The 17,931-nt window shown below is 40.6% G+C and overlaps 1 protein-coding gene across 1 annotated transcript in view; it reads left to right on the top strand.

The window, feature by feature from the left end:
- The window catches only part of LOC144821569 (sodium-coupled monocarboxylate transporter 1-like), a 307,024-nt gene that overhangs the window by 163,067 nt on the left and 126,026 nt on the right, over nt 1–17,931 (top strand). The window contains exon 9 of the mRNA XM_078678765.1: nt 26–138. Within this exon, the coding sequence (XP_078534891.1) occupies nt 26–138 (113 nt within the window). The remainder of the gene's footprint in view (nt 1–25; nt 139–17,931) is intronic.

Raw genomic sequence — 17,931 nt, 5'->3', positions numbered from 1 at the left:
ACTCATGTGATCCTTCTGTCTCTAGCACGGTGTCTGCCACCATCAATGGTCTGGCAGGTGTAACAGTGGAGGACCTCATTAAACCCTGCTTCCCTTCACTCACAGACCGGAAGCTGGCATGGATGGCCAAAGGGGCAAGTAAGTCACAAATTACATTATTGCTACTTTTCATGTGTGTCCTATACAGTGTGTGTTAACAATGCCATGCGGGACAACCAGCACACTCAGAAAAATTGGCATAAGCTCAAATTGAATGCCTGCTTGCCATGCATGTGACTCGTGATGTAATAATACTCTGTCAGACAATACTAGTATGACTTCTGCATCTTTTACTGCTGCAACTTAATTTCATGTCAGAACTGGAAGCTATAAATGTGTGCATTATCTCTTTAATTGCGCCTCCTCTCATGTTGGTATTCTTCCCCTCGCGCGAGGTTGCTACCAAGCGCGTGGGGAAGAATGCCAAGACTTCAATGTTCTGAGGGGAACCGTCGGGCACCCTTCCGTTGCTCGGCGGTTCTACTAGCCGTGCCTCTGCCCCTCTCCTTCGGGAGGAAATAATCTACTTCAATTTACTCAACCTTGTCGGAGTCGTACTTACCACAATTTGACGAGGAGGGTGGGATCTGAACCCACGCATGCAAAGCACAATGGATTAGCAAGCTCTTCATGCCATTGTGTATTTATATTCTCTCTGTGTTACTTTTTTTGTGTATAGGTATGGCTTGGTCTTTTACTTGTTTTTACTCATGGTCTATTTCAATGTATAAAAAGGGAAGATATGTCATGTTGGTATTCTTCCTGTCGCGCGACGTTGCTACCGAGCGAGTGTGGAAGAATGCCGAGACTTTAACTTTCTGTGGCGAACCGTTGGGCAGCCTTCAGTAGCTCGGCTGTTCTACCAGGCGTGTCTCTGCCGCTCTCCCTCAGGAGGAAATAAACAACTTCAATTTACTCAACCTTGTCGGAGTTGTCCCTAACACACCTCAAACCAGCTACAATTGAATATAATTTCCATAGCAAGAGAAAGAAAAAACATCTCGATGCTCCGATCCCCTTCCAGCACTTCCTCTTTTATTAGTGCTACCCAACATATAAATTGTTTATAGGTCTTGCCTACTGGTAGCTGGCTCCTGTCTTTCAGCCACCATATACCACCATACATACAGAAGAAAAGCAGTCTTTAGACAAACTTCATTCACTCTCTGGCCGTTGGCATTTAAAAAAAATTACCATTGGCTGGCGGGCTGTCTTAAAGTGATGGCATTTTTTAGAAGGTTACACAGAGCTCAAGGTATACTCCTGTAGTAACCTCTCCACTGTGTTGCTCCTTGTGGTCTTTGTATCCAACTCCCAGTGCAGGATGATGAGACACCAACGCTATTGAGCTAAGGTACCCCCTGTTGCTTAAAGGTCCAAGAGGAGGGGGAAAAAGAAAACACAATGTATACAAAACCTCTTGCCAGACCTATCTAGTTTACCAATTGGTTGTAACTCTATTACACGTTTCAAATATACAGCACAGATATAAAATTTCAAGAAAACATGGCTTTCATTTGAGTTATTTTTTATTCTTCAAAATACATTTTTTGCGATTTCCTATTTTTGGGATCGCAAAATGCAATTTCTACTGGTTAGAAATCACATTTTGCGACACCGTTTCTACCTTTTTTTCCTGAACCTTTTAAGAGAATGTGACAGGAAAAAAAAGCAGCAGAGTGTATCAGAATCTCCAGAAGAGGAACAATTTGACACTCTTTTAGATTCAGAATGAGACAAAAAAGAGAACAAACATGTTTAGGAAAATAAAAAATGAGCTTAGAACTCTGAGAATGTTTAAAAAGAATCCAGCCATTCCAGCTAAAGCCAAGTAATATTACAGCTACTAGTTATCTATCAGCCTAAATTGCTGACCTTTGGTTCAGGTAGCAGAATATTTGTCTGCTAAATGAAGGTAGAGAAAAGGAATGTGAAATGGTCAAGGTCCTCCAGACAGGCAGTTGGTGATCAAGTATTCAACATTTCAGATCTGGATTAAGAAAATGCCCATATGTGTGCATTATATTAGGGAAAACCCTAAGAAATGTTTGGAAAAATCTAGCAATATATGTAATGATAAGCTTTTGGATGTCCTTGGACTAGTGCTAAGTATATTTGATATATTGTAAAACAAGTAATGAAGGGTATTTCTATTAATACTGATTGTCTCAGGAGGAAGTCCATAATATTGAGATCAGATGTAGATTTAATAGATATGGTGGTAGCAGAGGATGTAGCAAAGGTTCAGGGTCATCTATTTAGTCATAACGTTTTAAGAAAATTGGGAAAGCATGGGTCAACATTCACAAATCTAGGTAATTTCAAAATTCTATGAGAAACATCTACGATGTGGGATTTTGGCAGGGCCGATAAATTAAGTTAGTTTCAAGTGATGCCAGTTTTTAACCTGCATTCCAATACTAATATACAGGACAGAGACAGTCCAATAGAGGTTGAAAAGGATATAATTGGTTCCAAGCCACAACAGGGGATCAAATAGCAAAAAGGAAGAGTTTTTTAAGGTGCAGGTAGTTGATGTAGAGAACAGGGTCTTGGTACAATTAGTTGTAAGTTGCACAATTCCTATGAGTTTTACCCTTCCAAAAGTAAGAGGATGATTGAGGCTGTTGCTCAAGAGTGGGAGAAGATACCGTCATAAGCTTGGGTGTTACAGACTGTACAAGGATATGTATTGGAGTTTGGTACTCAGCCAAGGCAAACTCACCTTCCTGGGAATTTAAGGTTTGCAGAAGAAAAAAATGTTTGGGTTTAGGTGAGGTGCAAGAGTGAATAAAGCATGGTGCAAAAGCGGAAATTTTGGAGCTGGAGATACGAATTGTAAACAATTTTTTTTAATGAGGAAAAAAGAAGAAAAGTCTTCAGGGAAGAGGGTAGAGGCCTTTGATCAGATTTGAAGAAATGTGTTGTCTATCACCATTTGAAAAAGGAGGGTATCCATTTATCAGCATCAATTTGAGAAATTATGATTGGATAGTTTATTTGGACTTAAAGAATGCATATTTCACAATTCCATTTAATCTATAGTGTTGATGGTTTCTTCAGTTTCTTTGGGGAAACAAGGGGCAGTTTACCTGTCTGCCTTTTGGTATATCTTCTGTGCTTTACCAAAACGTTTATGGCAGCATTTGCTTTTTTATGGAATGGGGGAGTTTGTCCCACATTATATTTACAAGGGTGAGACAGCCAGATATTTCGGCAGCATTTGAAAATGAATGGGCAAATGTTAGAGAAGCTGGGTTATTTAGTCAACAGGAAACTGTTCATTTTAGAGATAGTCAAGAGACCAGTTTCTAGGTTTCACTGTGGATTGTGAGAAGTATATGTTTTGCTCACCATAAAAAAAATAAGACAAGCGTAGCGGGTTGTGAACTTTGTTGCAGAAATATCAGTTTCTACTAAGAAGTTTGCATAGGTAATAGCTTTGTTCTATTCTTTTCAGGCTATATTCCCAGGCACTTTACATTAAAGGGTATTACAACATTTGAGATTTATTTTTAAATGTATTAGTTTCCAATAGGACTTTGTGTTGTTAATACGTTTGTTGTTCTGCTCTGTTCAGTCTATAGCCCCAGGCACTTTACAATACAGGTCATTACAACATTTCACAGGGGATTTTCCTCAGGAAGGAGTGCTGGGATCATCCTCTAGTTTGGGTGAATGTGGAAGTGAGATAAGGTATTGTTTGGTGGGTTAGGAATATAAAAGCATGACAGGACAATATTTGAAGACAAGGTGGAGGTTGTTGTAGAATCCAACGCAAGTCAAATAGGATGGGGTGCTTAGTTTGGAGTGCTGCAAAGTGTGGAGCATGTTCAACGGAAGAGAAATGGACAGATCAAGAGATGGGAATCAGTTTTGTTAAGGATGGACAATATGTCTGCAGTGCAATAAGTTAATTGACCTGGGTAACCACGTCAAGTAAGTTGTCAGAGTTAGCAGTGGAATGGTTGTATTTTTGACTGGGTTATAAGGTTATGGTCAGAGCAGAACTTTTTTGAGGGAGAACAAACATAGAAGTGGATTGGAATTCATAATATCTGAGGAATAGAAGTAAATTGTTGTTTGGATTGTTCAAGAAGTGTAAGGACCAGTGGGATCATCTTGTTGTGGACCTGTTTGCATTCAGGATGTCCAGTCAGCTACAAAAGGTTTACAGTTGGAGACACACGCATCTAGAAATGCTGTGCAGTGGCTCTGAACTTGTACATAATCACAGCCTTAGACTTTACGTACAATTACAAATTTCATAACTTTCAATGTTTTGAAAGCTAGATTTATATTAAATACATGGAAGCTATGATTATCCATCTTCATTACCAAACCCTATTTCAGAGGAATTGGTTGTATGGAAGGAGATTCTATAAAAGTAGTTTGAATGTAGGTGTGTGTTTGATGTGGTTCGTTTAATAGTTGTTTCATCTAAGCATTAGATTAAGAGATATGCTTTATTTTTGACAAGTTAATTTTCAAGGTGCAAAGGACCTTCAAAAGATAAACATTTTATTAAACAAGGAGAAGTTTGGTGTAGATGAAGTTCTAGTTACTTTTTTCAGGAATGGGATGAGGGCAAGGTGGACTCTTCAAGGGGAATTCATTCATTCTATTTAACTCTTTGATCTGAAGCATAAAGAGGCTGTGTTCCTAAAGGATTGGAGTGCTGGGAGATTTTTACCATTCTGTAGTGTAAAGATGGTATTTTCTGGGAGCACTCACCAGCTGAAACATATCTGCAAGGAACAAAGTTAGTTTCCGCACTATGCCAGTCCCACAGCCTATGTCACACCATTATTGCAGTACTACAGTAGGCCTGGTGAACAGGACAACAGAGAGAAACAGAGATTATCATCACAGACTTGGCTGCACAGCTGGGCGTAATCTGCACTACTAAGTGGAGTGCAAAAAGCAGAGGAGAGTTTTAATATAACTTTATTTTAAACAGTAAAGTATTATTGCCTGTGCTATACCTGCTGACTCTTTGTATTTCCACTTTCTATTCTAGTTTTAAATTCAGTTTTTTACTGAGCCTTAATACATTTAGGGTTTAGTATACTCATTGAATAACAATCAGGATTGCAATTAGAGCTTGTTTACCAAATAAAGCTACCTTTATCATCACAAAATACTTTTTTTGTGTTTGCTTTGTTGTTATATTCCATATAGGTACCATAATATAGGCCACAGTAATCTTATTACCCTTCACCTATATCCTCTCCCTACATTACACTTGTCACGGTTTACAGGTACTGGCCTTTTACCTAGATATTACACTGCATTCAGAACGTGGGTTTTCCCTAGTCCGAAATCTCATACGTTATGCATGAGGATTCTTGGAAGCACAGTAGGACTACCATCTACTGTATAAAATCTAAGTATAAAGTTCATGCCCGACCTCATCCTTAGGCGGACACAGTAATACAGCAAGGTAGGACCCCATGTGGGTATATATACATCACATCTTGCTAAGATGTACAGAGGAGACAGAGACTTCCCGGCCGACACACTGACCAGAGACGCTAAGGTTCCTGCATGCAGATACTCCAGCTCACAATGGTCTAACATCCCTCGTGGGGTGTCCAGCTCAATACCAGGATGGGGTCCCATATTCTCTCACTTCAGGTAGTGGTGTTGACTAAATCCTAGAGGGATTCTTTGCTTAACACCTACATGCATGCTAGGTACACTTAGGTAGATCTAGTTAGGGAAGCATCGTAGGAGTACGCATCTTTTTATCATGTGTTTTATATACTTGAGCCAATTCTTGATTATAGTAAGATGGTAGAACTATACCATCCATTTACCTTTCTAGTACTGTTAATCATTTATATCTTATACTGTCTAACAGTTGTTGCAGCTCATCTATTCTACACTAGAAAAACAACTGTTCAATACATGCTTATTGAAAACGCCCAGCCTGTTTATTCTGTGTATCTCTCTGAGACAGACTACGTAAGCATGAGTGACTGAGCGAAAGGTAGTATATTGTTTCCACGGTCCTGAGGGATCAGGGTTGTCATGTTCAATGGTTGCCAAGAACTATTCTTTCTTCTTTAAGAAGAGATTCTAGTGGCACTGCGAGCTAGTTGGTACAAAAGGGCCAACATACCAGGTGGGGTGATCAGAGTTCGTCTGAAACCATTCCTACAGTGTATGTTATCTAAACGCGCAGATCCTGTATACTTGTTATAGGAACTACATGGCATTGTGTTAAAGGTGACAAGTGGATAAATGAAACATGACAGAATTTGGTAGTATTGCAGGTGCATTTTCTATCCCTGGGTAAACAGGTATTCCTTATATTTGATTGAAGTTTGCAATAGTTCATAACCCAGATGGTTGATTCCTTGTGGAGTAAACAGTTCAACAGGTTTCATAATTCTATGGATGACTCTTGCGAAACAAACAAGTGCTATAGAGTTCATAATCCATCAGGATAACTCATTCAGAAAGAAACAGATGCTATAGCGTTCATACTCCTTATATATGACTCCTGTAGAATCAAACAAATGCAAGTCTACTCTTTGCGAGATCATTCCTTTGTTAGCAAATGGCATTGTCAGCTTCACAAAAGAACAGCTAACAGGATTCCAACAGCAAACCTTGGTTACAGCAATGATGCATCAGGATTGCCTAGTAAAGCTACTAAAGCTCACGAGGAACCTCTACTGAGTGCTTTATGATGGCCACTACATTTGTGAAGTCTCGTCCTGTTGGCTTATGGGACATTTAGTCTTTCTTATCTTCACTTACCTGATCACGGAACGCATCCTTCTGATGTGCGAGACTTCTGCCTAGGCAGCTCGGACACCCTGTGCTCCTTTTCATCTTCCACTGCTCTGGAAGACTTGCATGCTCATGATCCTTGAAGCATTGAATCACGTGGGACCTACTTGTAATGGTCTTAAATAAAATCTCAATGTACTAAACTCTGAATGCAATGAAAAATGCTGTTCATGCCAAGTACTCATTATGATATCAAACTGAACTGCCTTTCTACCTACATTGCTTAGCTAATACCTTAGTCAATTGGACAGAGTATCCGTTCGCTTTTTATAGACTTAAGACTCAGAATGAGTTTTCTTAACCTTTGATGATCCCAGCACTAATTCCCTAAGAGGATTAATGAACAATCTAGAGGCAATATTCATTAGTATAATGGCTGCTTACTTCTGTGTGTGTGGATTTGCTTTTAGCTTATGACGCATTGTGTGGGTAGTTTCCACTCATAATAATAACCTTTCGAACATTCATTAGTGTTATAGTAGCAGAACCTTGACACTCTGAATGGGAATTTTTAATATAAGATACATTATTAAAAAATAATACCACAATTGTTCCTTTTAGCACTTTCATACTGTTGGCCAAATACCAAAAGGGCGTTCTAAAGAAATGTCCTGTACAAATCACCATGTTTGTTAAAGTTCATGAAGGCATACTGTGAAGGTATAGTGGTGCAACTATAAATTGTTCAAGGTTATGGTGGCACAACCTGTAATTGTACCAAAATATGGTTGAACAACCCTGTACTGCTCTCCAAATGTAATGCAAAAGAGCTCTATTCTTTCCATGACAATCGTACAAACCAATGGTAAAAATGTAATTTTGGCTTATGCATTGTAATGACAGCCATGCTTGCTCCACTTTTTAGACCACCCTTATATAAAATGACTGCCAGTCTTACTGGCCCCTCTGTCACTGTGCACTGGTCCCATGCAAATGAGGAACCATCACTTAAAAAAAACAACAATGGAGGGTGTAATATATGAGCTGGACCAAGCATTGGAGGGTCCTGCATGGAGGTGGTTCAGCTTCCAGACCAGATCTTTGTATTATGGTCTCTTAACTTAGTTATGTGTCCAGGAATTCCAAATGGCACTGATATCTCCCACTTTTACTCTTGTATGATATTTACAATTACTGACCAAAATGTCTGGCCTTTCTCAGGCTCTTCTTGAGGAACATGCACATAAGATATTTAAAAGTGTCTCTAGCTGTTAGGCTTTTGATGTGGATATATTTTTATGCCAGTATTCCCTAAAATTCAATATTTTATTTAGTAATGTATTTCTCCAGAAGTCCATTGTTCTACATTTGCCTTAGCTGGTGCAGTTATGGTGTAACATCATTCAACCATATTTGGAAGACTGTGATCCTCATATATTACAAAGAATAGCATGTATCCTACATATGATGATTTGCTGAAGAATACGTCTGCATTCACGAGAGACTGACTTGTAGAGGGGTTCATGCTTGCCCTTCTGTTCAGTATTTAATGTGGAGCAGTGTGCAATTTCTATAGCTTTCTCCTACCTGTGTAGGTTGTAATCTCATTTTGGGTCTCTTCTTCCAATTCTGCTTCTTTGTACATTGTAAATCTAAATTGACCCTTTTGCTAAATTCATCTTCCTATGTTTTCAAATGTCAACTCATTTTTTTCTAAACTCTGTGCTTTTATGCTGTTTTAGTTCAATTATTCTTTTGGGTCACCAAATTAGATTTTTCTGCTCTTTTTTCTCCTGTAGGCTTTTACGGAGCACCATGTCAGTTTCGTGTACATGAACTCTCATTAGAGCATGTATGTTTATAATGTCTACCACCCTACCTACACCACTAACAAACAGTTCATTTTGGTAAACGCTTGTGGGATGTTGAATTGTTTTAACTTTATTCTTGAAAAACATTTATCTATGTTATGATTTGTTTTAGCAGTACCACTGAATACAATGTCTCGTTTGTATAAGTTTTGATATTAAGATCTACACTAATTGCTGTTGGTATACTTTTATCTCATTATTTGTGTCACGTGAAGCCATAATGAGTTCTCGTCTGTAAAACCTATATTTGTGAAGGCACAGTCCTTTCTATGCTTTTGCTACACTAATTGGCGTAGGCTTGGCCAACTGTTTTAAAAAAATTAGTTGTAGGTTACTACAAGAGGGTGTATGTGTTAACTTGTCTCATTGCATCTTTTTTTATAATTACCCTCTCCTTGTTTCCCCTTTAGCTTTGTTTCAACAGGTCTCAAACTATTCTGGTCTTCCTGGAAAATTCCCACCTTTCATTAAAAATAAATGCATTTTTTACACGGAATCCTAGACATAGTCACTAAAAGGTTTCCCAATCTTCATTGGTTTAAGACACATAAGGCAGTTACATTTTGTTATCATGTTGCTCTTGTGATAAATTACTCTTGTTAAGTACCTTCGTTTTCATTTAGTTTATGACTACTTTTCAGTACAATACGTTTTATCACAGATGACACAGACGCACACTTATATTGCGATATCTATAGTTCTTACCCTCTATTTGAATTCTGTTTTCACTTCATTTAAAACTATCACAGCGATTGTTTTTATACAATTCAACAAACTTAACTAAAGCAACACAAGTAGAATAAAAGTATATTTTTAAATATGTAATTATTAATAGAGCAGAGATCTCAATAAATGTAAGATTAGGAAATAAGCCCAGACAGATGTATTTGAAAACTGAAACCTTGTGTGCTGATCACATGATATTAATGCAGCAATTATTAAATGTAGGCAATCACTGTAAGTAATTCATTCACGCAAATCATGTTGTCCATTGGTGCGTGTGAACAGATGCTGTGCACTGCACTGCGATGTGGTTTTGTACAATTACTGATTCTAATGATGAAAATGGAGAACACAAGATAAAGTGGATAAAATTGAGGGATGTTTTTCCCACATCGCAGTGCGACAGATGGGGCATGAAAATGTGCCCTACGGTATACTACAAGTATGAGCTGTGTGCTGGGACGGTGCACAGCATCTGTTCGCACGCACCAATGGACGACATGATTTGCGTGAATGAATTACTTACAAGGGAAGGAGTGCATTCTCATTACATGTTTCTTACTTTTCAAAAGTTGGCATCTTCCTACTTTAGCCATTTGGTATTGGTGCATATCTCTAAATACATGTACAAAAGATACTGGGCACACGTTGGAGAATTGACAGTATTGATACAATGAGAATAACTCGTGCCACAAATGACACCGGTGGTATACAATATTGGTTATAAAGATGGTATTCTTCAAAATGAAAAAACGACGCCAGCCGACACGTGTTTCGTCATCAGGGCGATACCTGTGACTCTTCAGGGCTGTAAATCATAAAAAACATAAATATATCCAGAAACACAATAATACAATAAAACCTTATCTAGTGTGTGTGGTGTCATCTTAAGACACAAAGAGAAGTGAAAATGCGGAACACCCTGTTTGAAAATGGAAACCAATAACCATCATAGTGGATCGATAATTGTGACGATCGTGTGAGGTGGTTGCAAGAAAAGAATGCAACACCTTAAATATATTGAGTGGAAAAAGGAACAGAGCTAATCAGACTGAAAATAAGAATAGAAACAAAAGCAAAATAGAAACAGGGTCCATTAACTAGCTTGATGGGAGGGTAGAGCTGAGCATGGCCTCACTTATACCTGCTGTGTTACACAGGTGGTGTTCTGTCCACACACAAAGGGCTGCATATCCCCCTGTAGTGAGTCTGGGGCCAGGGTGGGAAGGGCAGGGATTCTGTGAACTTCAAAGGCCTCTCTTTAAAGTCTTTCCCACTTGAAAGATGAAAATGGTTATAAATACTGGACCTCTGACACCACCAACTCAGAACACTTCTGGAACTTAGGACATTCTGCCAGGAAGAAGGACTGCTGTACTGCTGGAGGGATTACCACTTTGCTGAACTGCTTTATTGTGTTGGCATGTTGCCTGCGACCCTCTTGCCTGAGAGTGAGAAGTACTGGACCTGCATCTCTACATCCCAGAACCTAAGTATCTACAAGGGCTTTTGGCTTGCCTCCTGTTTTCTTTAGGCTCAGGGATATCAAAGTCTTCTCTCTTCAACCTGCAAACAGCACATGAACTCTTTGTGCTGTGATTCCTGCTCTGCCAAGTAGTGCCAATCCAGTCCTGGGCCTTCGAAGTGAGTTTAATGTGCTGCATCTTTAAAAACTCAACATCGACGACATTGCACTAATTGCAACTAGCACACTTTTCTTGACACAGACGTATTGCCACTGCTGCACATACTGCGGACTCCACATTGCCGACAATGCGACACATCATCTCCAGTTTCTGACGTGTTTCTGAGTTTGCATGACTTCAATTTGTGCTGCTCGCATTGTCTTCAGTCCAGCGGCTCGATGACAACGCATTGTCCCGGTGTTCTTCGCATCTTGATCCTCTACTCATCCACGACGGTGCGCAGCCCGGCACCGGCGCATCACCTTCATATGTGAGATCGACAACGACACATCACCACCCCTGCTCCCTGTATTTCACTCGGCGTCAAAGCATCCAAGCTACTGATCAGAGGACCAATGCTGGTCCTTGCACCAGACCCACGCTCCATCGCAGTTGGCCTGAATTTTTGAATTTGACCTGGTCAAGCGTGGCCAGATAGCCCTGGTTTGGCACTAGTTATTTCTAAGCACTACAGAACAGTTTATTCTTTAGAAAAATCATATCTTGATTTCTACTCATTGGATTTTTGTCATATTGGTCTTGTTTTATTCATAAAAGTATTCTATATTTGTCTAAACTGGTGTAGAGTATTTTTGTTGTGTTTTCACTTTGTTGCTGTTTGATATGTTGCACAAATACTTGCACATTGCCTCCTGAGTTAAACCTGACAGTTCTGGGCCCAGCTACCAAAGGGTGAGCACAGGCTAATTTTTGGTGTGTTTGTGACATACTGTGACTAAGATTGTGGTTCCCGCTTAGAGAGGATGCTTACCTGTGCCAACTAGTAACTCACTTTCTAACAGTCATGGACTATAATTCCCAATACAGTGATAATAACCACACCAGTCAAAAGGTACCAGGTGGAAAACATTGGTTACATTTTTAAACAAGCACACTTTAGTACAGAAAATACCAAATTCCACACATAGTGACTTATTTTCCAGAGGAAACATCGAAATGGGGTTATTGGTATTTGCATGAGTTGATAGTTGGCTATGGCTCCTTCCTGTTTCAGCCCATAGGACGGTGGTACAGGCACTGATCATTTCTAGCCTTGATTATGGTAATATTCTTTACCTGTGTACATCAAAAGCTGCACTCAGGCAACTAGAAGTCATCCAGAATATGGCAAATTAGTTGCTTTATCATCTTCCTAAGCTTTCTTCAGTCGCTCATATTATTCTGGACCTACATTGCTCCCAATCGGCAAGAGAGTCTAATTTAAGGCAATATGCTACATTTTTTAAGCTTTGTCTAACTTAGGCCCACTTTACCATTTGTCACGTATGTCGCCATAGTGTCTTAATCGATCTCTCTGCTCTAGCAATCTGAATTTTGAGGTTGTCACTAGGTTTTTCAAGACGAGGCAAGGTGGTCGCTCCTTTTCCTATCTTAGCGCCAAACTATGGAATTCTTTGCCTGCCTTGCTAAGGTCCTGTAAATCTTTAGATAAATGTAAGATACTCCTAAAGACGTGGCTTTTCTAATTTGTTTACTTCAGTCCAATCTGTTGTACCAGCATGGTGAAACTCCTGTGTGGTAGCTATGCGCTTGATATATTTGCATAATAATAATAACAATAGTAATATTTACCAGGTGCAGTAAATACCCCACTATTTTCTAGGAGGCAGAATGTGATTCTTCTTTGCTATATCATTGGAAACGGGTATTAGGACTAATTTGGCTCTGTTGATTTTATCACACAAATTTGATAGTCGGTTAGTAGCAGAGAAGGTCAAGGCAATTCCAGTTTGGACACTGTAAGCATCTTGTTATCAGCAAATAGAAGACATCTGCCACATTCCGAGCCTATTGGAATCCTCTAAATGTGTAATAGGGATCCAATCACTATGGTTAAAGATATGGATATGCTGAATAACAAATGGAAGTGGGCAAACTTGTATTATACCTCATATAACCATTTAAATAATTTGATCTGACAGCAGCTACTTGTAATACATCTACATTGTGAGCTTTCATGTAGCTGTTATATTTTACAAAAGTCAGTGCTAAAATTCTTTCTTTTAAATATCTCGAATATGTAAGTCCAAGGAACTTTATGAAAGGATTTTTCGATGTCCGGCCCTACTATGTCATACTCATCCTTTTTATTCTTAAATAACTGTATACTATCTATAATTAATCTAACGCTGTATTTGCAAAACCTTTCTCATCTTCAGCCTCATCTGGCTTCAACATTGGAAACCTTTAGCCGGGGAGCCATCCTCCACAGCAGTGATTTCACTTTATTGAGGGGCCTGTTTTAACTTGGGCAATAAAAAGTGTGGGCCTACCGACTCAAATATTTTATGTTCAATTTTAGCATGTAAACAATGTTAATCATGTGCATGAAACATTCAGAAAGGTTCTCCTAATATAACTTTCTTTTTTGTTTAAGTTGGTGACACTTTTTTTTATTATTTTCGCTTAATCAAGAAAACCAAACAACCACAAAGCTCAGGCCTGGGAGGCCAGCATAAAGACATTGAGAGAGCGCAAATCGAGAAAAAATTAGAAGTGCACCATATTTACAAGCACGTTGCATTAGTTTAGTAAAGATTACATAAGAGTGTCGAATTTATAGAGTGAAAATACATAAGAGTGTTTAATCAAAATAGAATGCATATATCTGTGTGAAAAGCTAATATAGAAGTGTGTAGAGATGTTATAATGATGTTGAAATACCATGTTATGTGGCTGTTGTAGAGGAGAATGTAATAACTGATAAACGTAGAAATGTGTAGGCCATATGGCAGTTCACGGAGAATGAAAGGTGATGTTATACTTTCACGTGATATGGATTTTAATGTTGTTATAATTCAAAGTATTATTGATCATAGAACTGAAATATATGTTTTATAGAAGCGTTTCATATAACCATTGTGTGTAATAAGTTAGAATACTGTTTAGACTAAGAAAATTAAAGGTTTACAGAGTGCACAGGCCCGTTTCATGTAATTCTAAAAAGGCCTGAATAGATAAGTTCATTTCTTTTGATCTGTATGTGTTAGTTAGAGAAATGTCATGTTAAGCAAAAATTTCGGAGCCTGCTCGATGGTTTACGACTTAGAAGATATGGTGGAGGCCGGAATTTGGGGCCCACTGTACAAGTGTCTGTTTGCAGGTGCGAGGAGGTTCCAATCAAGAGAGTGATGAATAGGGTTTTGTTAAGAGAGCCAGGCACAGGCCTGGAGGAGGCTTCAGGAATTTCCTGGGGGGTACCGTCCTGCCGGAGAAGAGTCTGAGAAGCAAGGTCAACGCTAACGATGGGTCCAGGGGAGTATCAGCATGGAAAATGCCAGAACCAACACCACGTGAGGGGCGTCTCTAAAGGGCGTTTCTATTGTAAATGTGATTTTTGTATTAGGGACAGCACCCCTGGGTGGAGTTAGGGCAGATGGTCTGAGGAACCTAAGAGAGCGGATGGGTAGGCAGATAGGTTAACTGCGAGACACCGATTTACAACGAAGACTAAGGGAAGTGAGTGATCTTCTTTGGAAGTCACCACAGCTGACACCTTTTTAGGTTAAGATTCTACTAAGTAGGGATGTCACTTAGTCTAGTGTAGGGACAGTCTAATCTGAAATTTCTTCTTTTCTGTAAATGACTCATAAGCTACAGCTTTTGTCTATTCTTGCAACTCTGATGATTCTTGAAATGGTTTTGGTGATATTCTTCTGCCGACTAAGAGCATTTAGAAAATTTATGTTTGTATTGATACCAGTATATCTTTTGAACCTTATTTTGAGATGTTTGTATCTCCAGTTAACTTTGGCTTTATAATAAACTTTTAAAACTTATTCGTAGTAAGTGGTTCTTTAGAGTGGTGCAAATCCTTAATTGATTGACCTAGTATTAGATTGCCTTTTACTCTATGACAGGTATCAACGGTTCAGTCGACCCGAGTTGGGATCTAGACCTATAACAATAGATCAGAAATCCCGCCGTAACAGTTGGTAGCAGAGACGGATGGTTACCTTCTAGAGGAAGGTGATCTAGACTAGGTTAAGATTACCCCAAGGTCCCTAGAGATCGAGAGATGAGCAGCGGAAGAATCGCCTGCCGAAGAAGGTGCTGACGGTGCGAGAGAAAAGCAGCAGGGTCGGACAAGAGTGAGTATAACAAGGGTCATGCGTTGACAGATTGCGCTGTTTTGTGTTGTATTTGTATTGTAATGTCATGCGGAGTTGAATGCCTGTAGTGTGAGTGAGAGAGGGTTGTGAGCGCGCGCAACCTGGCTGGGGGAAAATCTTAAGTTCGGGAAAGAGCTTAAGTGGTTCGGGTGTATCGAACATCCAGAGTAGTTGTCGACCAGAGTAAAGGGGGTCATGAGGTACCATTGATCGCCCGCAGGACCGAGATAGGGGGAACGCAAGAGTGAGTGTGTGGGTAACGGACGCAGGTCAAAAGTTACCGTGTGTAAGTAACCTATCAGTTAAGGCGATTGTCTGGACGTACACGGAAAGACATTTCGTCAGTTAAGGTGACAATTACAGTTAGACTGTGGGCGTACAGTCAAGGAAAGTGATCGCTTGGTCGGAAGTAATCATTTTCAGAGTATGAATGGGACGCATGCATGACCGGGAGACGAGCGGAGAAAGGAGGGGAACTGCTGCGAAGGGGGACGAGTGACGTCAGCGAGAGCCGCGCTGTGATAGGGCGGTTGGTGTGAAGCCGCGCTGTGATAGGCCGGTAGGAGTGACGTCAGCGAGAGCCGCGCTGTGATAGGCCGGTTGGTGTGAAGCCGCGCTGAGATAGGCCGGTTGGTGTGACATCAGCGAAAGCCGCGCTGTGATAGGCCAGTTAGCGAGAACCGCGCTGGGATTGGTGGATTGTCATCAGGAAGTAAACGAACGCAGAGAAAATAGAAATTTTGTAGATTTTGAACATGAAATGTTTTAAATGTTTGAGAGCGATCTTTAAGAGAAAAAGAAGAGAATCTTATTACGGGGAAGAGGCACCGCCAGAGGGTACACCAGCTCACTATATGGCAACGAATGTTGGGTTGCATACTATACTGTGGCTTGGTACTTGGAGTAAGATTACAGAGGGGAATGAGGAACTGACTTTTCCGAAATACGGAACGTTTAGATTAGAAGTGTTGCATCAGCTGAAAGCAGTTATGTCCTCATTGAGACCTTTGCCTAGACCAACACAGTTTGAGGCGCTTAATGCGTGGATTAGGGCGGCGCACGACAGGAATCAGAACAGGCGCCCAGAAAGGGTAAGGCGATCAGTAAGGGCAGTGCAAGATGCCAAATGGGATGCGGAGGCCAAGAGATGGAGGGTACAGACGATTGAAGTGGATAAGTTGTACCCAGTGAGAGAGGTTACAGGAGAAAAGAGACCAATAGAAGAGGATGAAGAGAGCGAGTCGGAGGATGGCCTAATAAATAGGTTGTTGATAGATAGACCACCTCCGGACAATAGGGAGATAGAAGGTACTGAGCTCCCAAGGGAAGATAGGGTTGACATAGAAGAGAACAGGCAACTCCCTATAATGGATTGGGTACCTACCAAAGGTGAGGAGACACCTCAACATAGTCCTGTACAGAGAGTAGTCGGAAGGGTTGTGGTGCAGAAGATGCCAGCAACAGAGAGGGTTGAGTCTTATGGATTGCCAGATGCTCTTCAAGTACCCGTTACCATAGGTCCTATAGTGTCGGTTTATCACCCAGAGAAAGGGAGAGAGGAAGAACAGGTACGGCTAGACAGAGAAAGAGTTGAGATGGAAAGGAGGAATAACATGACAAACGCCTGGAGGAAACTGCCAGGACCGATAACGTGGAGCACCCCATTGGATTCAGCAGTGGATCCCGTAGCAGAGCAGGGGGGTCAGAGAGGACCGATGGACCTGAGGGGACCACGGCCAAAATCCTATAAAGAGTTGAGGGCTGACTTGAAGGAATGGGATAGGTCCACAGAAGCACAGAGCAACAGGTCAAGAGCAGAAGCTGGATAGGGAAGTCGAGACAACGGGACATTATCTCACTGCGGGGCTAGTGAAAGCAGTCAGGAGTGGGATGGGAAAAGTCAGGAGAGTAGAGGAGTTACACGTCATATTGACGGTGGAAATGGGCAGGAGCAAAAAGGTAGAAGTGCGGAGTGTGGAGAGACGTCTCGTCTCATTCAAAGTGAGGGAGACCAAAGGACACAAGAGTACAGGGATAGATTTAAGTGTACTCTCCACGCACCCGATGGTAACGTACAGTACTGGAATTGTGGGAACATGGGGAACCGCGAAGGATCTTGTCATGCGTCGAGTGATCAGAGATCACTGGCAAATTGCGAAGGCATGGGGAATAATGGAATGTCTTACCATGCGCCCAGAGAAACCAGGCAGAACGGGAAATGTGGGACTATGGGAAATAGAGAAGTGTTTCACTATACACCCAGAGAGGATGGAACTGCATGGGACCTGGAGAGATGGGAGCATGGGAAGACTCCCCATAACACGCCTGAGCCCAGACGTAGGACTCAGAGCTGTGATGGGAGAGATGTAAATGGACTCTCTAGAGATAGCATACTGAAAGCTGTGATAAAAGCCAAAAGACTCGATGTGACCAGCTTAAAATCTGACTTGGACGAGATAATTGATGGTGTGTTGCCTTTAGAAAGGATTGACATGTACGAACAAGACGAGCTGCTGTTTATAGCAAAGGATGTTACTCGGAAGGCAAGAGCAACTCATGAGAAACTGTCTGAACTGGCAGACAAGTATATGGTAGATTTGTCCAGAACATAAGCATTGCAGGGTAACCATAGGTTGCATTATTCAGATCAGGACCTAGATGAGAGAAGGACAACTGGATTAAAAACACACATAAGGGAACTGATCACAGGAATAAGAGCATGGAGAGATCTGGACAAAT

The sequence above is a fragment of the Lissotriton helveticus genome, chromosome 1_1 (assembly GCF_964261635.1).
Source record: "Lissotriton helveticus chromosome 1_1, aLisHel1.1, whole genome shotgun sequence".
NCBI classification, from domain to species: Eukaryota; Metazoa; Chordata; class Amphibia; order Caudata; family Salamandridae; genus Lissotriton; species Lissotriton helveticus.
The sequence above is the reverse complement of the archived record's forward strand: the minus strand, read 5'-3'. Positions and strand labels throughout refer to the sequence as shown.